General features: G+C 41.9%; 1 protein-coding gene across 4 annotated transcripts in view; it reads right to left on the bottom strand.

Moving 5' to 3' along the window:
- Window positions 1-25,983, bottom strand: part of DNAJC6 (DnaJ heat shock protein family (Hsp40) member C6) — a 564,838-nt gene that overhangs the window by 81,918 nt on the left and 456,937 nt on the right. For all 4 annotated transcript variants that reach the window (XM_069641979.1, XM_069641980.1, XM_069641978.1 and 1 more), the window contains one exon: window positions 19,881-19,961. In XM_069641979.1, coding sequence (XP_069498080.1) covers window positions 19,881-19,961 — 81 coding nt within the window. The remainder of the gene's footprint in view (window positions 1-19,880; window positions 19,962-25,983) is intronic.

The raw sequence follows: 25,983 nt of genomic DNA on the forward strand, positions 1-25,983 counted from the left end.
TCTGTTCCAAGATTGATCAGTGAAATCTGCTTTATGCTGGCACTCTTGACAATGTAGTGAAACATCTTCAAATGCTACAAAACACCTCGGCATGTACAGTCACCAACACTTTGAGATATATATATATTCAGTAAAAAAACTTTGTTAAAGGGACATTATGGTTAAGTTGTGCTACTAAAAACCTATGAAATTCAGTAAAAAAACTTTGTTAAAGGGACGTTATGGTTCGAAGGAAAACCGAAAAACCCCTGAAATTCACCAGTTATGGTAAGCTAAGCAACCATAACACGCGCCACCACGGTGCACTGCTAAGACTAACACCCAGGACATCTAGTCAGGTATCCCATATGCCATTCTATCAATTGATGAAGACATCAGAGCATGGATACCTGACAAACCCAGTATGACCTATACTAAGGCTAGAACACTCAAGACCATCTCAAGCCCATCCTTCATGGAACCGATTCTAAAAACAAATGACAACTGGCTTACGAGCAACAAACCTGTAGGTTTTTATAAATATGGAATGTGCTCCATGTGTAAATTCGCCACAACTACTAAGAACCTAAAATTCAGTGGAACCAATACACATGTAATCAAACAGTATATCAATTGCAAATCCAAATATGTAATTTACGCTATTATATGTGTATGCAATCGAAAATACATTGGAAGTACCAAAAGGGAACTCAGAACAAGAATTAGGGAACACCTCGGCTCCCTGCAATCGCAAGAAACCAAATACCCACTGGCCCTCCACTGGCAAGAAGAACACCAGCTGGATATCAAGGAAAGCATCACCTTTGTGGGACTTGAATCAATACCATCAGACGAAAGAGGAGGTGAGAGGGAACTACTGCTCCGCCAAAGAGAAGCTCGCTTAATATGCAAATACAGAACCATCACAATTGGATTAAACAGTGACCATGATTTCCATGTCTTTTTGTGAATGTACTTGTGCTCTCTTCCATGTGAACCCTGGAACCCATCTACAACTCTGATATAGTGTCACAACTATAGGCCTGGCCCACTCATCCCCCATTACTTGGTCACCACCAACTGGGGGTGCCACTCCATCCTGACCCCCCCCTTACTATTGTGTTGCCCTTATTCTCCCAAGTGCCTCCTCCCCCTCTCTCCTCCACAAGGGGATCGGGGTCCTATTCACTCAATGCAAGCCATCAACTATTGCGCTTTACATTAACATTCCTGGGGCCATGGCACTCCATGACCCACGTGACCGCACGGTCCTAATGCAACTCTAACAATTCTAAAACGAACCACCGTTATTACTTTCTACTCACATTTTTAACATGTCCACCGTCTCATCCCCATGAGACATGAGTTTTACAATCACTCATCCCCTTTATTAGAGCAGACCGTTTAATTTCCTAGCATGCAATCATAGGGTAACTAATCAGGGCAATTATTTCACCATTTACCACTTCTCTACAAGGGGGTTACTACCTCCATGCAAGCCATCATCTAATGCGCTTTACATTAACACTCCTGGGGCTATGGCACTCCATGACCCATGTGACCGCACGGTTTTCATGCTACCCCAACTAATTCAAACCCAACCATTCCCTTCTCTCCACCTTTATTACTTGTTACTCACCAATCCAACATGTCCACCTTCTCATCCCCATGAGACATGAGTTTACAATCACTCATCCTCAACATTAGATTAGACCGTCTACACTTCTAGTATGCAACCATAGGATAACCAATCAGGGTAATTCTTTAAGCAACCAATCAGCTCACTCCATACAGCGACCAATCGTATTGAGCCTTACACTTAACCAGGAAGTCTTCACAACATGCATCACGCTTCTCTTCGTGACACAAGTTCATCGGCTCCTATCCGCCGACTCCGGCATTAGGTAAGATCCTGGCCTAATTGACATGCCTGCTGCACTAGCGCGGTGCCCCGACTCGTCCCTTGGGTCCTCCCTGCTAATGCCCAACAAGAGACCCTTCCGACCATCATACCGCCACTCGCGCTTCCCGGTCACCCGCAGCAGCTGTGTCATCTCTCTCTGACCGTCCCAGCATGCCCAGCACCACACTACCGGGCCTTTTCTTAAATTCTGTCCTAGCCACCACACCTAAACCTCATTATTCTCAGAGGTTCTCCTCTATCACGCCCACAACCCTTCAACTGACCGCCTCGGGTCCTATACCAGACCCATGCACCGCATTGCATCTAGGGACTCGCACCCACAGCCCCTCGCCTCCTCCATGACCCGTGCTAACACCACGACTCCTTTTCAGCCCACTACTCCTTTTCGCTCCAGCACGCCTACCGGCTACCGCTCTTATCGCTTGCCTCATCAGGCCCCCACACTGCTCTCCTCTGCATCCGCATTAAGAGCCTGTGCATTCAACACAGCCCCCGGCTGCCTTAAACTTCCAATCCACTCCTTCCACACGGCACAACTGCCGCTCCACACCCCCCCCCGTCATCTACCCACCTATGTCCTCACATGCACCCCCAATACGGGTGCAATTCCCAACCTGTCTCTCTCCACGGATTATAATCCTCCTTCCATAATTTTCACAGAACCGACTATCCAGCCTTACTGGCACCCAGACCCGGGAGGACCAGCCATCAGCTCGAATCAGAGCCCTCCATCCTACTCAATTGGTTAAGCTTAACACCCTCCTCCACACCTCATTGCCCTACTATTGTAATTTGGCTCTCTCCCCCAACTAACAAATTGTTCTCCTTTCCTCTCTCTCCCTTGGTACTTTGCTCGTGCGCTGTCCTAACCAATGTTACCATCTGTTATGAATGTCAATATGCATTAATCTGAATACTACTGTCTTGCTGTTTGTAACCCACTTCACCTTCACTCACCGTCACCACTTAATAACCTAACCAACATACCTTGCTAATATTCCATGACTGCTTTTATAATCACCTCATGCATACCCTGATAACATCATGTGGCCATCATTGGATCTCACTTTCAATGTTGATTTTTTCCAATCTACTTGTGGTCTATAATAATGTCATTGCGCCATTTACTGCACTTAACCACCCAATCAATTCACAACTCACAGCCCTGAAAAAGACTTAGGTCGCAACGCGCGTCGGCTGTTGGCACTCACCAATGTTGAACAATTGGCATTAACTGCCACTTTGATGTTTCTTATCTATTCTGGTGAATCGACAAAAACAATAATAAAGTAAAAAATTACAAGCACGAATACGACTCTTTTGACCTGACCATGAACCAAAACCGAAGCAAATCTGCTTATTTCTTGGATTATTGAATCCCCCCAGCACCCATCATCATCCACAGGTTTGTCGTCCCACCTAATCATTCAGCATATTGGGAACCCTGGAGTTGGTTCCCAGACAAACCAGGAGCCAGGCTGCAGGCTGACTCACAATTGTCCAAAAATAAGGTGCGTGGTGGATAGGGAGTCCCCGACCCAGACAACTTCAAACCTGTAACTTCTTTTTTCTTATATATTTCTAAACATTTTGTATTAGATACACTAAAATGTATATATTTTTGTTTTTCACACAGAAATGTGCAGTACTTTGGAATGGCTTGAGGAAAATTTTCCACGTGAGGAAATGTCTGAAGACAGTGATACTAATGGTACACACTTCTCTATATAAGCAAATTAATAATCATTACTTTATGTGTACTCTACATATATATATATTTATTCTTAACAGACCATACAAACATTGAAAATAATACACCAAAAGACATATTGAAAAAGACTCTGCAAAACATGGAACAGAAAATGGACATGCTCAAGGAAAATTTCAATGTTTTGAAACAGTTCGTGGAGGACCACATACAAGGAAAAATTAAATACCATTGTCCCACATGTACCTGTTCCCCCTCTCCATGTCCCAGTCAACTATCCCCAAACCCTCAACACCAAGAAAAACGTTTTGATGAGACATCCATCCCTTCATACCCTCCCATCCATCCTCTCCAAACCCCTAATTCCCCTATATTTGTATCCGTTTCTGCTTCTCCCTCTCTTTCATAAATTGTGTATATGTATATAATAAAAAAAATATTATGTTTCTTTTAATGAAATCCTTTGTGTCTTATTTTTTTTAAAAAGCAGTTAAAATGTCCGCATACAGCGCGCCTGTCCGGAATGTCCATAATTTGCAAAATGTGGATGTCCTAAGGACACTATACCTGTCCGTACCATTTGCAAGCAAAGATGGAACTGTTCCTAGAACACACCCGGTTGTCCGGGATGTCCGTAAATGAACAAAATGGGGGTGTCCTAAGGACACTATACCTGTCCGTACCGTTCGCAACCAAGATGGAACTGTTCTTAGAACACACCCGGTGTCCGGGATGTCCGTAAATGAACAAAATGGGGATGTCCTAAGGACACTATACCTGCCCGTACCGTTCGCAATCAAGATGGAACTGTTCTCAGAACACTCCCGGTGTCCGGGATGTCTGTAACTGAACAAAATGGAGGAATCCTAAAGACACTATACCTGTCCGCACCGTCCACAGCCAAGTTGAAACTGTCCTAACAAACACACGCGGTGTCCGGGATGTCCATAGTTAAACAAAATGGAGGTGTCCTAAGGACACTATACCTGTCTGTACAGTCTGCAGAACATCTACGCACATGCGCACCACACCCATAAGTACTGCGAACATCGCACCTGTCCGTAACTGTCCGTCTCACTTGTGTTGCACTTTGAATTTATTTGAGGACCCAAACACTGTCTGTAGAACCCCAGCGCGCATGTGCACGACAGTTCCCGTGCATTTACTGTCCTGCGGACACCCGTCCCCTTCACGACGTGTTCCCGACGTCATCATGTGACCGCACCCACGCTGAGCGTGTGTCCTAATTTGCGGACACTGTCCGGTTCCCCAACATTTTAAAATAACTTTTTCAGACAATCCAAATGATTTTACAGTAAACATTCACCATTGCACACATCCCAGACAATGACCCTGGCTTTCCACATACTTTTTGGAACTTTTTGAACCTCTTTGGGTGTTTGATCTGTTCGCGAAGCGCACCCCTCCACCCCTATAAAAGGCCACACCCCAGAGCTGATCTTCATTGTACTTCTGGCTATTGCAAATTGATGTTTGCTGCCTTTGCTGCTCTTGCTGAGATTATCTCATCAACCCTGATGGCATCCATGGCTTCTGTTGCTACATCTGCCTCAGCACCACCCCCAAACCCTCACCACCATCACCTCCCCAAGGGCCTGCAGAGGGGAACAGGTGTGAGGATGTAGAGAATGAGGATGAAGAGGATGAAGAGAATGAGGTCGAGGAACTCCCTATTACCAGCACTCGCCGGGAGTCTTGGGTGTGGCGGTTGTTTACCATTCATGGTAACATACCAAAAGCACGTGCGAACAAGGTCACCTGCAAACAGTGCAAAATGGTGCTGAGTCGCGGGAGACGTGTTTCCTACAACTTTGGTACACCATCCATGAAGCGACACCTAACGTCGTTCCACAGTGGGGATATTCGCAAGGTTGCACCTTGTGATAAACGTAGTAGGTTGAGTTCCTCTACAGCATCCTCTGTTTCCGCTCCTCTCACCACAAGAGACACTCCTGTGGGAGAGCACATCCCTCCAGCTGCTTCACAGGCCATTTGCAATGCTGTTGACCCTTACCTTTCGAGGGTCAAAATATTGTGTATGTACTGCGACGCAGTACTCTGCAGGGGGGAGAGTCTTCGAAGTGCTTTCGAGACTACGATCACGGAGCAGCAGAGGACCTGCTACCTACCTAAGTAAGGCCCACCCTACATCTTCCTCTCTCCACCTACCCTTATCCCTGTGGTTGGTGTCCCTTCCTCAGCCTCCTTTGCCATCTTCTCCTAGTGTGTCATGTGTAAAAAAAAAACAAAAAATATAAAAAACAAAAATCCAAAAAAACGGCTCTTTTCAGAGCCGCCTTTCACAGTTTAAAAATAAAAGTGGCAAATAAATAGTGCTGGGTCCTGTGCATTTTTTGGAAGTCCGCGACAGTCCTAGGACATATAAAGCTTTAGGGTGCTGCCCTAGCAAAACCAATGCACTTTTCTCTGGGGGGAAGTGCTCGCTCTGAAAATAACCTTTTGGTTGTGTTTTTGTGTGTTTGAAAAACTTGAAATCGTCAACATCTACAGAAAAATAGATGACTGTAATTCCAAAAAAGTTTGCAATACATTTTGTACATTTCTCAGAAAAATGTGATTGCCAGCATAGGTAAGATGGACTCCATCTCTGCGAAAAATGTATGTGCTGCGAAACATAATATTTTCATTGTGAAAAGAGGACATGCCAAAATCTCTTAGAAAGGCACAAAGAGCCTTATTGACATTACGCCTCGCTTTCTCCATTTGTGGAGCAAATGAAGAAGAACGCAGTCACATTTGTCATTGCAAATTGCAAAGAAATTCCAGACACATGTCCTAAACTGTTCCCTCCACAATGAATTATAATTATGTCTGGATGATGCTCTGTCTCTAAAGTAGCACAGAGAGGTACCAAGTCCAGCCATTTCATTCCACGCACTGCATGCCAGTGAACTTCCACATGAGGGAATCCAAGATCTGCAGCTACTCCACAGCGTTCTGCATGCACCTCCAACCAATGTATCCATGAGTCTCCCAAAATCCAGATAATCTGTTTTCGGAAACACACAGCCATAGCTATGTGTTCTACTCTCAGGAAAAAGACGTTCTGACAAAATCTCTCCTTACACAACACACCCAGTAAACTTTACTGACCAATCCCTAGCTCCGCTCATTCTCATTTGCATGCCTCTCTACCCCAGAATCCCTGTATGTAATACGTGCTGGCCGCAGACTACCGCCATGTCCGCGGACATATCGAAAATCTAAGTTTGGTGAATGTAAATTTAAATAGTGTGCCCCATTTCCCCTTTGAGGTTGGCTCTGAAAAGAGCCTTTTTTTGTATTTTTTGCAGATGTCTGGCAGACACCTGATATTTTGTATTTTTTTTGGGGTTTTTTCTTTTTACTTTACTACTAAAATCTTCACATAACCTTCTCCAAAGCAACCCTTACATTCCAAAACAGCATGGCATTTCCCAAAAAAGATAAGGAAATGCCATCTTCTTTAAAATAAACAGCATTACTCGAATCAATATTCTCATTATTACAGAAAAACATACCAGCTCTAACTAAGCATGGAAGCAGACATGCCTCGGTTGACTGCACACCTAGCAATGTTTTGCTGAGGACAAAAAACAGAACTATTGTCCCATATTGCCCTAGGTAGTAATCTGGAAAAAATTACTTTCGCATTTGGAAGGATGTTCATTACTGCTTGAACCAACTGTTCCAAATCTACCAACAAAGTAGGGGCACTGACGTAGCCCAAATGGAAAGCCCCATAGTGCAAAACTACCATATGGGGACTGTTCATCCTGCCCATATCTTCATAAACTTGTAGAATTCGCTCTACATTGCAATCAGGCACAGCGCTCCACACCACCTCCACTCCTTTAACATCGAAATTGTTTGCCACATGCCTACATTGAGCATACTGCTGTAAAGTATGCACAAAGATATCTCTGAGCACCAACATCCTGACTTTCTCCACCTCTGCCAACTTCACTACACACACTCTCTTTCTACATAAATCCACAACGTCAACATCTAATTGGCTGATCCCTACAGTCCACTTTCCATACTGGATTTGCTAGAAAACCCCAGATGTGGCACGCCCTATCCGCGAACAGCCACGGTGTCCGCGCAGCGCGTAACTCTTACCAGCCCTTCTACCCTTTCCACATCACTCTCTGTGCCATTCCCTTATTGGATACAGCTAAGCAGTCACACAACCATCCACCAATCACATCCAAGACCTCTACATCTAACTCCATCATCAGAGTTCCACACTTCAAATGTACTGTTGGTCACTCTGAGTACAAGTCTCATATCATTTGAAAGCACCTACTACAAAAACTACTCTCCAACTCTCCAAGATTTCTACTTACAGCTGTATTTATATCTACATGCATGAATACAAACTACAGGTATACATATTTTATTCACAGTACATGTACAACTCTTATGAATCCATATAAACAGAGTAATGCCACTAAACCTGCATAACCTATACATACATGCCAACTCTCCCGATTTAGGCACGAGACTCCCGATTATTCATTGAAAAATCACACTATTTTTTACAATCTCCCACCTAAATTAATGCTAGTCCCAATGCAATCCTATGGGAAAAATAAATGTTCCCGATATTGTATTCACAGTACATACATACATGCCAAACCTCCCGATTTAGGCGGGAGACTCACGATTTCATTGGCAAAAATGTTGCTGTTTTGTACTGCCTCCCTCGTAAAATAATTCTAATCCCAATGCATTCTAAGGGGAAATTCAGCTCTCCCGATTGCTCGGAGAGAATCTCCCTCCTAGCTGCTACAAAATGTTGGCATGTATGTACATGTACAACTCTTATGAATGCATATAAACAGAGTAATACCACTAAACCTGCATAACCTATAAAATTAACTTATTGAAATGTTTCCCATCTACTATAATCAACTGTCACTTCCAAACCTGTCTGCTATCTACAACACACCTTCTACTCATTTGCAAAGCATGTTGAACTAAAATATAAAGGCTGCACATTGTCAAATGAATGAAATGAAATGAAATGCATGCATACACTATGTTCAGATATCAAACAAGAATACTACTACAAAAACATAAAGATCAACGTCTACATTAACATCAGTGCTACAAACACACAAAATTACTAACTTCTTTCTTTTACAATTGCAGTGAAGACCACTCTCCTGAAAATCAATAGCATCTGAACTACAAACATATCCGAAGAAACCTGCTCATTCCAAAAAAAAAGAGTAAGTACATATTCTTACTGTTCCTCAAACACACTGTGTGGTTCATTCATGTAATTTGCGCACCAAAAAAAACAGAGATTTCTGAACCATTCTGCCCACAAATCCCCATTTATTAAACAGGGATTAGCAGGCAGAATGGCACACAAATCCCTGTTTTTTGGAACACAAATAACATACTCAACCCCTAGAATTTTAGTATTACAAAACAAAGAACTGTTTTAATTTTATACCATTAGGTTTACTATTAATGCTTCTCCTCGCCACTAGCTCACTTTCTACTCTCATCTGAACCGCGGTTTAGTAACACACAAATAGAGGAATAGCCTTCCCAACTAATTGTAGCTGCCCAATGCACAATCACACGCCACCACATACATCTTTCCCATCATACCCATGCACACAGCACACATACATTGCAGAACAGCCCAACCCATACATTCTTTTTTTTTTCAACAGACCCAAAGAATGCCTACCAAAAAGCAAGTCCGTAGAAAGCAACGCAGAATTAGAGCAAATCAAAATAAAATGTCCAAAATAAGCATCCATCTCTACCAGAGTTTGTATAAAAAGTTCAAACAAAACAGCTAATACAGTCATTTAGTGAAACAAAACAAGCTTCCAGTACAGAAACTTTGCCTCCTCTATCAAAATGTAAACCGAAACAGAAAATGATTAACAAGAATTCGACTACCACTACTGCTAAAACTGCTCCTATAAATCTTGATATACTAGCAAGTAACCATACCAAAAAAAGTATTTTAGCAAAAATGTTCCATCACAGAGTCCTTCAGAATCTTATAAAAACAGGAGACAAATCATCCACAACCCTTCAAACCTACCATAGAAAATTAATCTTAGAACCTTTGATAGACAGTGCAATCCTTCTCAAAAGAAAGTTATTAATTTTAGTGTTAAACAGAATGAAAGCACTAACAAAACTAACTACTAAATTACAAAAAACTTCTCAATAAACGGAATCTCAACAAAAATAACTTCTTAAATATCTGTGGAGGCGAATGGAGTCACACCACGAGCACAGAACCATATTTTAATGAAGGAGCATACAAACAAAACCAAACAAACACAATTGCCATACCTATCAGTGGATGAGGTTATGAAAAAATTAATAATACCATAATGGAACAAGAAATACTGCTTACAAAAATATCCCCAGAAAACTCAGAATTACCTCTCCATTCGACTGAACCAGAACGTCCAGTATACAAATGGCCATGCACGTCAATGTGTAACATTCCTAAAAAATCTTTCAAATCTTTACGCCAGTTCCTCAATCAGTATGTGAAAAATTTAAAAGTACATCCGCTGAAGTACCAAACCATGTGTGTGGGTGTTGCCGCAGAACTTTTTATAAAAGTAACACACAAACTGTAGATGTAACATACAAAATAGAACACAATGAAGATTCCAAATGGTTTGAATTAGCTCTCTACCTTTTAGCAGAAAATAAATATGAAATAACTGACCCCTTAATACTTTGCAGTTACTGCACTACAAAACTTGACAACAACCAAACTCCTTCACGTGCGATCACAAACAACTTGGAATTATTCCCACTACCAAAACCCCTGCAACAACTCAATTTATATGAGAGCATTATAATTCAAAAAGTGCACCCATTTCAAGGAATAATACGCCTTCCACCAAAAACAGCAAAATTAGCTCCCCCTGAATTGGTGAAAGGCATTTGTTGCAAAGTAGTTTATTTACCATTAGATCTGAAAGAAAATGTGCACACTTTGGGAGTGCAATGTCCAATAGAGCAATCTTTAATTGTCTTAGTAAATGGTGTACCAACAAAAGACAAAAACATTTGGCAACAACTTGTAGACTTACATAAAGTTAGAGAAGCCTTGCAATATCTAAAAGACAATAATGAATACTACAAAGAAATAAATATTGAAGAAAACTTAAGGGAAACAACTGAAATAATTCAAGAGTCACCAGAAACTGGTCAATTTGAACTTCTGATCCTGCTACAGTATCCAATATTTTAGACCATTATATAATTCATCCATTACACTCTGACACCACAGATGATGCACTAGAAACATAGCAAATGCGACAAACCAAAGGGTCACCAATCAGCATATGGGAAAAAAGTATAGAAGCACATGCTTTTCCTCTACTCTTTCCTACTAGCAAAGGAGGAAGGTACGATGATAGACCCACTCAGATAACAGCATCAGAATACCGCTCATTACGAATGTATTCTGAAGATCCCAGATTTAGACAAAATGTGGAATACATATTCCACCTACTCTTTGAAAGTGAACTAGCAACTCTATTTTACAGAGTTGCACACATATTGAAATCAGGAACCCACTTTCAAAATATGTCAGCTACGCAATTAATCAATAATTGCAAGAAAAAGATGAGGTTTTACAATTAAGCATTACAAATATGTTAGCAAACATGCGTGGTACGAAAGAGTACTGGTTCCGACGTCACAGAGATGTATGTTGTATGATAAGAAACCTTGGCCCACCCACTTGGTTTGTTACAATAAGTTGTGCAGAATATGCATGGAAAGATTTACATGATTTCCTATGCATATCAAGCAAAAATAAAACAAACATGGATATACTAACACCTGGAGAACTTTGCTCTCTTGATCCTGTTAATGTTTCAAGATATTTCCATCTTCGTTTCATTGCTATGCTACACTTTATTTATAATAAAACTGTTCCTCTTCACGGAGAAGTGCAACACTTCTTTTGGAGAAAAGAATACCAAGCCAGAGGAGCAACACATATCCACATGCTTTTATGGATTAAAGATGCTCCTAAATTTGGTCAAGACAATGATGCCACTGTTTTACAGTTTATCGAAAAATATGTCACTTGCGAAATTCCATCGGAAATAACAAATAGTGATCTTCATGCACAAATTGTGCAATTTCAAAGACAGAAATGTGGCAAATATTGTCGTCGCAAATACAAAAACAAAGGGGAATACTACACCAAATGCCGCTTTGGTTTCCCTAGACCATTTACAGAAACAGGTGAAGTGAACAACTTCATGTCTTCAGTTAGACATAGTGTTAAAGGTAAATCACCTAAGAACACATATCACATAAAAAGAACAGAAGAATCAAAATATGTCAATGATTACAATGCAATCATTGCTCTCTTATGGAATGCAAACATAAATGTGTGGTACATTGCAGACAATTCCACTGCAGTTGCACAATATGTTACAGCATACTTAACAAAAGCAGAAAAAACAGAGCTTCAACAACTCTGGAGTGACCTATCATCGGACAAAGCACTATCTCAGAAATTGTACAGTTAAGGCATAAAAATGCTCTCTCATAGAGAATGCGGCTCCTATGAAGCTGCAGATTGTTTAACCGGTACTGATTTGTATGGAAAATCTGAAAACATAGTATGGCTAAGTCTTGGTCCTGCTAAATCTAGAAAAAGAGTTCTCAAATCATATGACGACAGAGAAACAATAGCCAAAATTGATCCGAACAGCCAACACATTTTGAAAAACAATTTACCAGACACATACTACCCGAACAGGAGTACCACTTTGGAAACCAAGTGTCTATACCACATAGCCCAAAACTTCACATACAAAAATAATATTAAACCCGATGAAAAAAAGGTAGATATAGAGTGACAGATTGTGAAGGCAGCTTAGTGAAACTTACCAAATGAAGCTTAATTAATCATATCAAATTGTCATTAAAAACTCCTCAACATAAAGAACTATATTACATGTCCCTGCTACAACTTTTTAAACCATGGAGAAAAGAAGAAGAGATACTAGAAAATTATGACTCCTATGAAGACGCTTTCAAAGCAAATGAAAGCACTATCACCGATATAAGCTTTACGCAATACAAAACAATGTTGCACAATGAACAGCAACACAAAGAACTCCAGGCCCAACTAGATAAGGACACTCCCGACAGTAGTCAACCTTCCATAACAGGAAGTCAAGAACCACTGGGACAGCCACTAATAGCAAATGAGGCATAATTAGCTTATAACAGAAGTAGAGAACACCATGTGTCACTATGAAGAAGATACAGAAGACTTAACTCTACTACAATCAAAACTGAACAAAGAGCAGCGTACCATTTTTCAAGAAGTAACAAAAGAAATTGCTCATTGTGTACAACATGAAAATAAAGAATGTACCTGCCAAAATTACAAACCTATACTACTATACGTCAGTGGTGAAGCTGGTTCAGGCAAAAAATTCTTAATCAAAATCATCAGCAAGTTCCTTCAACAATTGACAAACAACAAACTGTCAGCTGTTGTAACTGCCCCCCCCAGGCTTAGCTGCCTACAACATAGGCAGTGTCACTTTACACCGATTACTACTCCTTCCAGTAGAACACCAAAACAAATTAGAATATTACAAACGTTCTACAGAAGCTGCAATGGAACTATGCAGAGTGTTAAAACCAATGAAAATGCTACTAATAGATGAAGTGAACATGGTCTCCAACCTAATGTTAGCTTTGATTCACCTCAGATTGCAAGAAGTACTTAAAACAAACTACGAAGAGCTCTTTGGAGGAAAACACATTATTGTTTCCGGAGATCTTCTTCAATTGACACCAGTGAAAGGTGAACCTATTTTTAAAACCTTAGGACACAAACTCTGCCCTAAAACTGTCGGCAGCATAGGAAATGTCAACCTTTGGCAACATTTCCAATACAGAGAATTAACAGTTGGTATACTATCTCAAGAAGCACAAGCAATATTAAAAACCCGGCACATCCATGCACTTTATGGCCATAATTCATGTGCTAGTGATGTCATGGAACAATTAGCACACAAAAATGTCAATTGTATGTCCTTAATGCCAACTCTTGCAAGCTCTTCCAAATTCAATGAAACAATGTTGAAAAAAGAAATGCAACCAATAATTGAAATTTGCTCCACAGACAAACTGGACGTACATGGTATGACACTACCCATGTGTCAACAAGCCACAACAAGATTAAATACCTTAGAAAATTCTATCTCCAACACAGCTGGTTTGGAGAAAATATTAAAATTATCCTTAAACTGTAGAGTCATGCTTAAACGTAACCTTGACGTAGAGCAAGGACTAGGTAATGGAGCACTGGGTACAGTTGTTGGCTTTCAAACATACCCACGTGACAACAACATTCAGTTTGTCAATATTCTCTTTGACAAACCTTCAGAAGTAAAAAGGATAGGGCACTCAACAGCTCGATTCCTTCTCTTCAAAGACATGTATATACGCAGAGAACAATTTTCTCTAAGTCTATCATATGCAGTCACCATTCACAAATCACAAGGTCTTACCCTAGACAAAGCATTGATAGATATTGGGAACACAGTCTTTAAAGAAGGCATAAGCTACGTAGCACTATCACGCTTACGTACACTTGACGGTCTATTTCTAATCAACTTTGATGCAAGTAAACGCTGATATTCCTTGCATTATAGAATACAATAGACTACTTTCACTATACACCCCCCATCTAAAAACATATCCTGTTCCACAAAAAGGAAAACGTTGTAAAAGAAAACTAATTCAAACAGAAATGCAACAGGATCTCACTGCAAATCCTCCAAAGAGAGTAAAAGAAGCTAATACTTTATTAATTACCACAACCAAAGAAGAACCTATTACTCAAAGTAACTCAGGGACTTCTTCAAAGAAGCAACACACACCCCGAAAAAATGACTTGGACACAGAACTATCTGGTCCATTCAAATTTTCAAATATAACTGGTGTAAGTTGCTATGCAAATGTAGCAATGAATATTCTATTTCAATTGCCACCAATTGTTGACAATATTTACTTACACAGTACAGACCAATTGTGTTTGCAAATGTTAGTCCTTCATAGAAATGCAACAAACAATCCTGACAACACGTATAGTGTTCATGGAATAAGACAAGAATTGGACTACTGTGCTGGAATGGTGAAATTCACTATAATCTCACAAGAAGATCCACAAGTATGTCTAATGTACTTACTACAAAGTACTGGAAAACAAAAACATACCTATAAATGAAATCTTCCAGATTTCATACATGTGGAAACATACATACACTCTCTGCAACAATGTGGCACAGGAACAAATCCCTATTGAGCGCTTTGTGTATGTATCCATACCTAATTGTGAATCCGTTCCATTTCAGCAACTTGTACAAAATGCAAACCATGGTAGATTATGTAGTACCTGCAATTCAGATAATCGCTCCACCTTACTAATACAAACACATAGTAAATACGTAATACTAATGCTTCTACATTACAATGCAGATGGTACCAAAAACAACTTCAAGCTGACTGGATTCACACATGGTCAAGTATCACTTGGTAAGAAAACCTTCACAACAATAGGTATAATCTACCACGCAGGAGTCACAACCAATGCAGGTCACTACACTGCATATATAAAAAAGAAATGTGGATGGTTCGAATATAATGATAGTACCATTACTGTAAAGCAGAGATTACCAGCAAATCTTACAAATGCTTATTTAATCTTCTTAAAACCAAAATTTTATAACTAAACTGTACTTAAACATTAACAAAACTTCAATTAAAAAACTATATAAGGGACCTTGTAGTAGGGTGGTAAGGGATTACCGGCACCGGTGCCCTTACTGCCCACCTCATAATGAGGCCCAATGATTTGAAAAACAAACACAGAAACTGAGCAAATTGCATAGTACACTGGTTTATAAACTACTAAATATGAGGGTCGAAAAAAAGCTGAAATGTCTATCATGCAATGTAATAAGTCTTTATAAAATACATACACTAACATGCGCTTTTCTTTTATCACAGAAATTGAAAAAGAATATGTGCTCCAGTTACCCAATTTATGAAAAAAATATATCCAATCTCAAAAAATCAAACAGTAAGTATATTCTAATACAACGCATAAATACTGCTGCATAACAGAAACATTGAAGCAAACATCTAACCATTCACCAAAATACAAAAAGTTTACTTCCATGGATATGTTATACTGCAGTGCTGGTTACCCAACTCTACAATCTTAATGACATGACTTAGCCAAAACTTCACATACAAACTATACAAATCAAACAGTACACAAACTGTAGATTTGCAAATATTTGATAGATATTTGATTCTATGGGTGTGATCTATGGGTGTGATATGCTGCGGTGGTTGTGGCCAGGGCCTGGAGTCTTGGGTGGATGGCCACTGCGGCCATGCACCCAAGACTCTAGGCCCTGGTCACAACCACCGCAGCATATCACACCCATAGATCACACCCATAGAATCAAGCATTTTAACTGTCTATATGGGCCCATCCATATCACACTTTTTGCAAAGTTTGGTGAAAATTCATGCAGGGAGAGCGAACTTATAAGCCATCAATGGTGGCTTATAACTTCAGTGCATGAAACTTCGGTCATGGGTGCATGACTCTAGGCCCTGGCCACAACCACTGCAGCATATCACACCCATAGATCACACCCATAGAATCAAATATTTTAACTGTCTATATGGGCCCACCCATATCACACTTTTTACAAAGTTTAGTGAGGATTCATCCAGGGAGAGCAAAGTTATAAACCACCCATGGTGTCTTATAACTTTGGTGCATATAAATTCAGCCATGCACCCAAGACCCTAGGCCCTGGCCACAAACACTGCAACATATCACACCCATGTTGGCTTATAACTTCAGTACTTATATCTTCGGTCTTCGGTGCATGGCCTGTGGCCATGCACCCAAGACTGTAGACCCTGGCCACAACCACTGCAGCATATCACACCCATAGAATGAAACATTTTAACTGTGGCATATGGGCAATTTTTATGTCTGCGTACACCGCGCGTATCCTTAGAGCAGTTTCAACTTGCCTGCGGACAGCACGGACCGGAATACTGTCCTTAGGACACCCCTCATTTTCACTAATTACGGATATCCCGGACAGCGCGGGCATGGAGAATACATCAGTAGCACCTGCCACCTAAACAAATACAGTATTTGACCCATCTCTGACTCCCCAAAACTCCCCAAGCACCTTTGCACACCAAAACACTCCCCAAAACGACATTTCACCTCTGTTCGCCGCAGCGCTGTCGGCGGATCCAAGATGGCGGGCGCATCAGAACAATCTGACGCACTTCACGCTCTTCACCATCCAATCAGCGAATGCGTCACATGGTCGCGGACATGACGCGAGCCGATTAGCCAATCGGTGTCCTGCCCACGGAGCGAACAGGGAAGTGTTTCTAGACCTACTTTTTGATCATTTTAAAAAATCGTTTTAAAAAAAACTACTGGACGGATTTTCACCAAATTTACAAAAGCACGATTTCGGGACCGAGTCGCTGCTCCTGCCGCACATTTGGTGAAAATCCATCCAGCGGTTTGGGCTGTAGGCGTGCGCAAAGTTTTTTCCCCATTCAGTCTATGGGAAAAAAAAAATATTGGGACCCCCCCTATAACTTTGCCCCCCCTGGACCAAACCTCACCAAACTTCAGAGTGGGCCATAAAAGTTTGATGAGGATTTGTCCAGGGAGAGCGAAGTTATAAGCCACCCAAAAAGTGCTCTTCCTATGGGATTAGCAACTTAACCATAACTACACAGCCACTACCGTTGCTGTGTAATATACATATCGCCAATCCTGAGGATACTGCATTGGCTGTGGGTAAATATAGGATTGTTTTCAAATTGCTAACCCATACCCATCAAGCTCTAGATGGAATATTCCCCACGTGCATTAAAGCTCATCTTAAGCAGCACACTTGTACCCACCCTTGAAGAAGCAATCTGCTATGCAGAGCCCTGGATTCAAACGCATTTGTGATCAAGCCAGTCATGCATGATTCTAGCCGATAGACACGGGAACAATTTACCAGAATATCTACTTGCATTTAAAAAAAGAGCTAAAACCTTATTATTGTGACTCTTTCACTAACCTATCGCAAATATTCTCAACCTTTCTCTGTGTAGGGTCAAGCACTTCGATACTTTTCATTCGTAATGCCCAAAACAACAACAACAACATCAAGCACATAGTCAATGCCCAGCTCAAAGCAATAAGTGCACACACACGCAGGTGTGACAGATTGATATCTGCACGGGTAGGCAAGCCCAAGCGTTTTTGATTCTTGTAACACAAAAGGATGCTGGTAATTCTATTTCGGAGGGAGAGTTCTTATAATCAGGCCTGGGCATCATTACAAGTATGGCGTTAAGTGGTGAAATTGGCAGTGAATCCGTTAACGCCAACTTTACCACTACGCCAAATTATACGGTTGGGCCTGGAGAGGAGGATTTTCCTCCGGAAAAATCCCATTGGTAAATTCTTCCCCTCACCGTCGAAAAATTGGCAGATTCGGCGGTATTCTGGCAAAAAAGCCCCATTGAGTCCAATGGATTCAAAATAAATGGGGATTTACACCGCCACTACCACTTGTAATCCGCCGGACGAAGTGGTGGTAACAGTAATTAAGCTGGGTGGTATTGTGGCGGATTTACTACCAGGGTATTGCCCAACTCGTCATGAGGCCCACTGTCTCCCTTAGAATAATGGATTTGCTGCTAAGTGGTTTCACCTGTTCTTGTTTTCGTGGTTCACTGTCGCTGACACAGAGGGGAACTTAAATGTATTTGTAGATCATAAACCAATTTCCCTGTTATCTCCTTTCACTAAAATTGAATGCAATGCTTATTGGCAGGGCCTGATCTAATTTGTGTTGCTTAAGATGTGGAAGTGTAGCATCTGTTCACAACATGATTAGCTCAGTGCATCTTTGATTGTTTGCATTATAAGGTGCAACCAATGCATGCAAATCCGTGCAATCCTGGGTTTCAGTGCATATGTACACTTTGTAATGCATGCAGTCTCAAATGCCAACGGCAATGTATGTGCATGCAGGAAGATATTTAAATGGACTCCTGCGGAAACAGAGCATTTTGTTTGAGTGTCAATAAGCAGATGCCATGGGAAAACCATGTTATATCCACCCACATCCAAATCTGATGTAGCAGGAGATACTATAGGATTTGTATGGTGGCGTGAATGGGGCGCTGGTTCCGAAACGTATTATGTATCATCTATGTCCCCTTCTGCCATAGAAATTTATGAAAATGACTTTGGTTTGTAAAAAGCATATGTGCAATTGTGTGCATGCTGTTTACAGACCACCCGCCCGAAGGAAAATGAATCCTTCAATGTCTAGAACTGTAGATCCCTGTAGCTTATCAGCAGTCAGTTCTATACTTTATTTCCCTCATTCGAGGTGGATTTTGTAACTATGTAAAGCAATTTAGCAGTGCCTAAGTACTTGACTGCTGTCTAAAGAGCTCCTCATACAAGCAAAACAATTTAAATGGAGCAGCAGTGGCATGCCTCCGCTAAGAGAAAAGCAGCACAGTCGCCCTGTGCAAATCCCCTATGCAAATAAAGCACACAGGTGGACAGTGCTATTTGCCACTCAGGAGAGGTGGAGACCTGCCACTCAGGCAGGGGGGGTGCCGCCACCCGCCCATAGTGGCGGGACGTCGCTGTCTACAAGCAAACGTTATTACACCTGTGGCAGCCATTTTGATTTTAGATTGTGAACACGCTAGTACCACACTTTCTTCTGTCCAAAACTGATACGCTGGGGCCAGCCTGATCCACTAAAGGCCCTGCGACTGCAGGTGATTGGGTCTGCGATGGAGCACGTGAAAAGTGCTCGCTAACTTGCATCCCTCTGAAAATCATTTTACCCACTCATTAATGGATACTTGGACTCCGCGGCCGCGCGTCCAAGGACCAATAGAGAGTTCTCTAAATTTCCCCTCAGCTGTTCAAAGGGCCATTTACTTCCATCTGATGTTACCAGGGTAAGCATAGTGAGTGACATGAGGCTGGGGATATGGTGCACTGGAATGTCTCTGCCTCTTACGATGAGACCAGGAGGAGCTCTTAACCACAATAGAATAAATCTGCATTGTTTACAGTCACAATTAAAAATAACACATTTAAAAAAAAGAAATGGTACTTACCCTGTGTGCTTGACGTATTGCTCCACTGCCAGGGTTCGGAAGTATCAGGTTGAATTGAAACAGATGGGGTGCCGGAAGCAGCTGGATTAACAAACATTGGGTTGTTGTAGTAATGTATATGAATGCAATTTATTATACAATGATATAGCATTCTGAATTAAAATGAGAGCCAAAAAACATATTGAATCAGCAACCGTGGTGCCGAAAACACAGTAGTGGAGCTCATTACGAGTATGGCGGTGCAGGTAAAAAGTGGTGGCAATGGAATTACCGCCACTTTTCCCAATCTGCCATACTACGAGTATGGCCCTGGAGTGGGAATTTCCCTCCAGCATCATGCTGGAGTGAATTCCTCCCACTTTCTGCCGACAAATCGGCAAAATCAGCATAATTACTGCACCAGTAATTCTGCCGGTGATAATTCAGCCAACATCCCTAATGGAGTCCTATGAGCTCCAAATTAATGGGGACTAACACCGCCATCACCACTTGTAAACTGGCAGTAATTCCACAGAACCAAGTGGCAGTAATGGTAATTCCGTTGATCGGTATTCCAGTGGATTTACCACCAAAATACTGCCCAGTATCTAATAGGTTCCACTTTCACTGAAATCAGTTTTTTCCATGTACTAATTTCTTTTCAGATTATCTTATTAAACAATCATTACGGTATATTGCACTATATCAATAATGCAGCGATTATGCTCCTTTGCCCATATAACTCCCAACTACTGCATTTCGAATGTAACTGCAATTTATATTTTCTGTAACCACTTGCTTAAGGCCTTACTACAAGAACTCTTCCAATGCAGATGATGCCCAGAAGTTAAAGAATAGAGAAATAAGGAGAAGTAAAAAAAAAGATGATGCAGCCTTCCCCAGCCATGATTATGCAGTCTGACCAGTCACCCTCTAAAAGTAGTTCATATGAGAGGTTAGGAGCAGAAAAGAAATAGAATTCACAGGGAATCTGGTTTCTATGTTTATGAGGATCGGACCAAGGTCAGAGCGAGACCTATTAAAGGAAGGGCTCACACCTGTGCAATGGGAACGGCATGCCACGAAGATCATGTTCCTATAGAAAGCAGAGTGAAAGAAGCTGAAATTCAGAAGGTTGTGAAGACAGCTGGAGCAGAGAATAAGAGGCTGGCAGGAGACCAGTATCGAGCTGTACCAGGAGAATAAATTAAAGAGGCAAGTCGATAAAGAAGCTGTAAGGCCAGTGTTTGACCCTGCAGTGAGTGGCAGACAGAGAGATGCTGTAGGGCACCTAGACACAAGCCAAAACTGTAAGTGTTGCCAATGCCATTTTTTAATCAGGACTTCAGTGCAAGGAACAGATGTGAGGACATAGCTATTGCTTATACAGTCATTCTTTTTACTCTTGTCCCATCAATCCTACCTCATACCAGCGTACAGATGAGCCCCACAAAAAAGAAAAACAATAGCATAGCGGCACAGTATCCAGAGACCACCCAAAAACCTACTAACCATTTCCTTTTCTCTACCACCCTCCCTCACCCCACACGTGCCACACTCGCTCAGATGGCTAGGGAACCACCTTGCTAAAAAACCCAAACCTCACATCACTCTGAAACCAACTCACAAATCCCCATAGTCACCAATACCCAGAAACACAAACACTGGCCGCTGCCCATCCAGAATCGATAAGCATTCAGTTCACAAAACAAAACACACCCAGAGAGCACACAAGCATCTAAACGCATCAACAGCTGAGCACAACACCTGCCTTATCCCTGCACTCCGCCCTAACCTACCCTTCCCACTTGACATTACGGAGCCACAGGAGCACCTGGAGACCCTGGCAGTGGTACATGGAATAAATCAATTTAACATAACATTACTTATGTGGAATCACTGCTCATCTTTTCAGGAAAGCGTTTACTAACTACACAATCTATCAAGTTTTACAATGGGATCTTCTATGCTGTGGATTATACGTAAGCCTTTCGTGGATTTGTGTGGCACCAACATGGAATCTCTTCATGGATTACCCAGGTTTACACGTGTATTCCCCATTAACAGCGAATGGCTGCGTCTTAATAATAACATCAAATTGGATGATTTCCTTTTGTGCTTGTAACTATTTCTGCTATGAAACCATATTCGTATATACACCACTTTTCCATTGTGTATCCTTTATCTCTGAAAAAAGATATATCTCTGGAAAAAGTTATCATACACCTAATTTTCTGCTTCCTGGAAGACAGATTTGCTGTTCGGCCAATAGTTGCTGGTGTGGGATCAATCTTTGAGTGTGCGCTAGTTACCACTCTCGATTCATAGGTATACAGTTCAATCTTCCTGGAAAATAGATAAAAAAGGAAATTATTATGGTTAGAAATAGATGGTGAGGGTGGCAGCGAGTGTCTACTTCCCTCAAACTTCCCACAGAGTTTGATATTTGATAAGAGTTCACTAATATAAAGCAGGTGTTGCTGCAGTCAATCAGTTAGTTCAAAAGTTAAGTATTTATTCTTCAGATTGTAGACAGCCAACACGTGTTTCGACCCCCTGGTCATTCTCAAGGCCAACAAAAATTATCAGCAATTGCTGTCTCTTGAAATTCGTATTGGCTTCTCATGGTATCAAAGTATCATGAAGTCTCAAAATACACAATTTATTTGTCTATATGTTTTCAGTTCCTAAATGGGTGTAATTTCGAAATTCATGTTCCGTTGTCCATGTAAGTCATAGATAGAATGTAACAAGATTCCAAGAATCAGTTTCCATGTAGCAAAATTTTGAATGGGATAAATCCCCTCTCCAGATGTGCAGCGGCCTCTCCTGGCTTTAATGCCTTGCGTATCCTTTTCTGCCGTACTTCCTATATTGTCTTCCATTATGTTCATAAAGGATGTTATTGTCAGCAGCCTTTTGTCAGCATATCCCTATCTCGACCTTTAAAATGACACAGTCTACCCATAGGATGACCCAGGAAACCTTGCCCACAATATATCAAGGAGAGCCCACGCACATCTCAAGCCTCTCATGCACCCAGAACATAGATGTAAATATACATCTACAATACATATACACCCACTCTCCAATCAGCAGTGGACTGGCCTACAGGGAACTGTGGAGATTTCCCAATGGGTCTCTTTTACGGGGTTACCCATTGTACGTACACATTTTCTTGAGGGAGAACCAACCCTACCCCCCAACCCTGCTAAAAGGTGGTGGGCTTACTCCACAAGGTGTAATATGGGGCTGCTTTGAAGAACCTTTCCAGGGCCATTTTTGGTTCCCAGTCATCGTCTCTTACATCGCACTACTTTCCAGTTCATTGATTCCAGCATACTAAGATCGTTTAGTCCCTGGGGTAGACACATGCCCATTAACGTGGACAAGGCTACATGCTTAGAGACTACTATGATAGTGGCCTGGTGCAATAAAACACCCATTAATAATATGTCATGAACCTTAGGTAACCTCTCTAGTACTACACACCTAATAATTTGCTTTTCACCAACACACCATTTTGGGCTTTATATACTATATTATCCCCACTAGATAAATATTCTATACTCTACAATACCACTAGAATATATGAGGGACCACAACTAGCTTTCTGAGGTCTACTAGCTCAAGAGCCAACTGGACTTTCCTAGCTCACAGTGTTTCTAGTTCCACATGTATTGATCCCCATGATATGTGATACCCAATGCACAGCCTAAAGAACATAATCACACTGGACTGCATCCCCACACGTCCCCTTTTCTCCTCTCCCCTAATCTCCTTATATCAGTACTCTCACCTGATAAAGGGGTGTTGGGGGTTTCTTGAAAAACAAACTGGTGATAACCTCCAGAATATTAGGGCCCATTGGAGCACGACTCAAGTTCCTCACTCTGGTCCACTGGGCCATTCTATACCAGGGGGCAGAATATCTTGGGGATAAATTCTTGCTTTACATCCCGAGCGGAGCCGAGCCGAGCTTTGCCGTCAGCTAATGCCTGTCTGCTGACTGTCCCTCTAGGCAGGTACAGTCGTATTGGTGGTCGCTCCTTTTCAGTGATTACTGCAACTCTCTAGAACTCTCTCCCTCTCTTGCGTAGAGCTACCCCTGCTCATTGCACGTTTTGCAAAACTCTTAAAACACTCCTCTTTTAGGCTTTTTTTCTTTCGCTGTCCCACAGGGAGCAACAAGATGCCTCTAGGCGAACGTTGCGTTTTATAAATAAAATCCAATCCAATCCAATCACACAACCAATCACCAACATCATCTAGCACCTTATTTTGGTCGGTCTAGATATTGTTACCAAAGTAAAACTGGGCTGTACATCATTGACTCCTCGTCTCATGAACACCAATGACTATCATCCCAACAGCCATAACCATTTCCCAGCATCCTCACCCCTATTGTCTCTCACCTCAGAATGTGTTTATTTTATCGTAGTATCCTTTTTCACCATCTACCCCCCGATACCCCCTTCACCCTCTACCATTGTCAAACATTCCAACCTTACCTTCCTTTATCCACAAACGAAAGGTCTGGCAACATCCTTGTGGGGAGAAATACGCTACATATTCAGACAAGGCCAGGCGCCGCAAGACCATAACGGTGATGATGAGTGCAGTACAAATACTTGCTAACCTTAACATACACTGTCACACATGCTGTGTGAGTAATATGTATATTCTCAAGAGGCAGAGAATGTCCTCATAGATCCCTAAAAAGAGAGAACACGAAACTCACAGAATCAGTCGATGTTTGGAGAAGGATGGAGGTTTTGTAGAGCTACTGCAGTGACATGAGGCGCTGAGAAGTTAAAAGCACGTGGGTCCTGTGAGGTGCTGAGAAGTTAAAAGCACTTGCGCCCTGAGAGGCGCTGACAAGTTAAAAGCACTTGGGGCGCTGACAAGTTAAAAGCACTTGGGCCCTGAGAGGAGCTGAGAAGTTAAAAGCACTTGGGCCCTGAGAGGCGCTGAGAAATTAAAAGCACATGGGCCCTGAGAGGTGCTGAGAAGTTAAAAGCACTTGGGCCCTGAGAGGTGCTGAGAAATAAAAAGCACATGGGCCCTGAGAGGTGGTGAGAAGTTAAAAGCAAGTGGGCCCTGAGAGGTGTTGAGAAGTTAAAAGCACGTGAGTCCTGAGAGGTGCTGAGAAGATAAAAGCACTTGGGCCCTGAGAGGCGCTGACAAGTTAAAAGCACTTGGGCCCTGAGAGGCGCTGAGAAGTTAAAAGCACTTGGGCCCTGAGAGGCGCTGAGAAATTAAAAGCATGTGGGCCCTGAGAGGTGCTGAGAAGTTAAAAGCACGTGGGCACTGAGAGGTGCTGAGAAGTTAAAAGCACTTGGGCCCTGAGAGGTGCTGAGAAGTTAAAATCACATGGGCCCTGAGAGGTGTTGAGAAGTTAAAAGCACATGGGCACTTAGAGGTGCTGAGAAGTTAAAAGCACTTGGGCCCTGAGAGGCGTTGACAAGTTAAAAGTACTTGGGCCCTGAGAGGCGTTGACAAGTTAAACGCACGTGGGCCCTGAGAGGTGCTGAGAAGTTAAAAGCACGTGAGCCCTGAGAGGTGCTGAGAAGTTAAAAGCACGTGGGCCCTGAAAGGTACTGAGAAGTTAAACGCACGTGGGCCCTGAGAGGTGCTGAGAAGTTAAAAGCACGTGAGCCCTGAGAGGTGCTGAGAAGTTAAAAGCACGTGGGCCCTGAGAGGTGGTGAGAAGTTAAAAGCACGTGGGCTCTGAGAGGTGCTGATAAGTTAAAAGCATGTGGGCCCTGAGAGGTGTTGAGAAGTTAAAAGCACGTGGTCCCTGAGAGGTGCTGAGAAGTTAAAATCACATGGGCCCTGAGAGGTGCTGAGAAGTTAAAAGCACGTGAGCCCTGAGAGGTGTTGAGAAGTTAGAAGCACTTGGGCCCTGAGAGGTGCTGAGAATCTAAAATCGCTCAATCACAGAGGCGGCAAAAAAGCAGTTAAAGCCTGAGAGATGCTGAGCAAATAAGTAAAACACTACATAGACAAGTAAAACTGGAACAAAGTGTCCTGGATCTCTGGGACTACGTCACCATCTGCAAAAAAATACTGATTATGTAGAAAAGAGAACACGTTCTAGAAAGAAGGGCCTCAGCGTGCGAGT

Source organism: Ambystoma mexicanum, chromosome 1q, assembly GCF_040938575.1.
Source record: "Ambystoma mexicanum isolate Mex_15411 chromosome 1q, UKY_AmexF1_1, whole genome shotgun sequence".
Classification (NCBI taxonomy): domain Eukaryota; kingdom Metazoa; phylum Chordata; class Amphibia; order Caudata; family Ambystomatidae; genus Ambystoma; species Ambystoma mexicanum.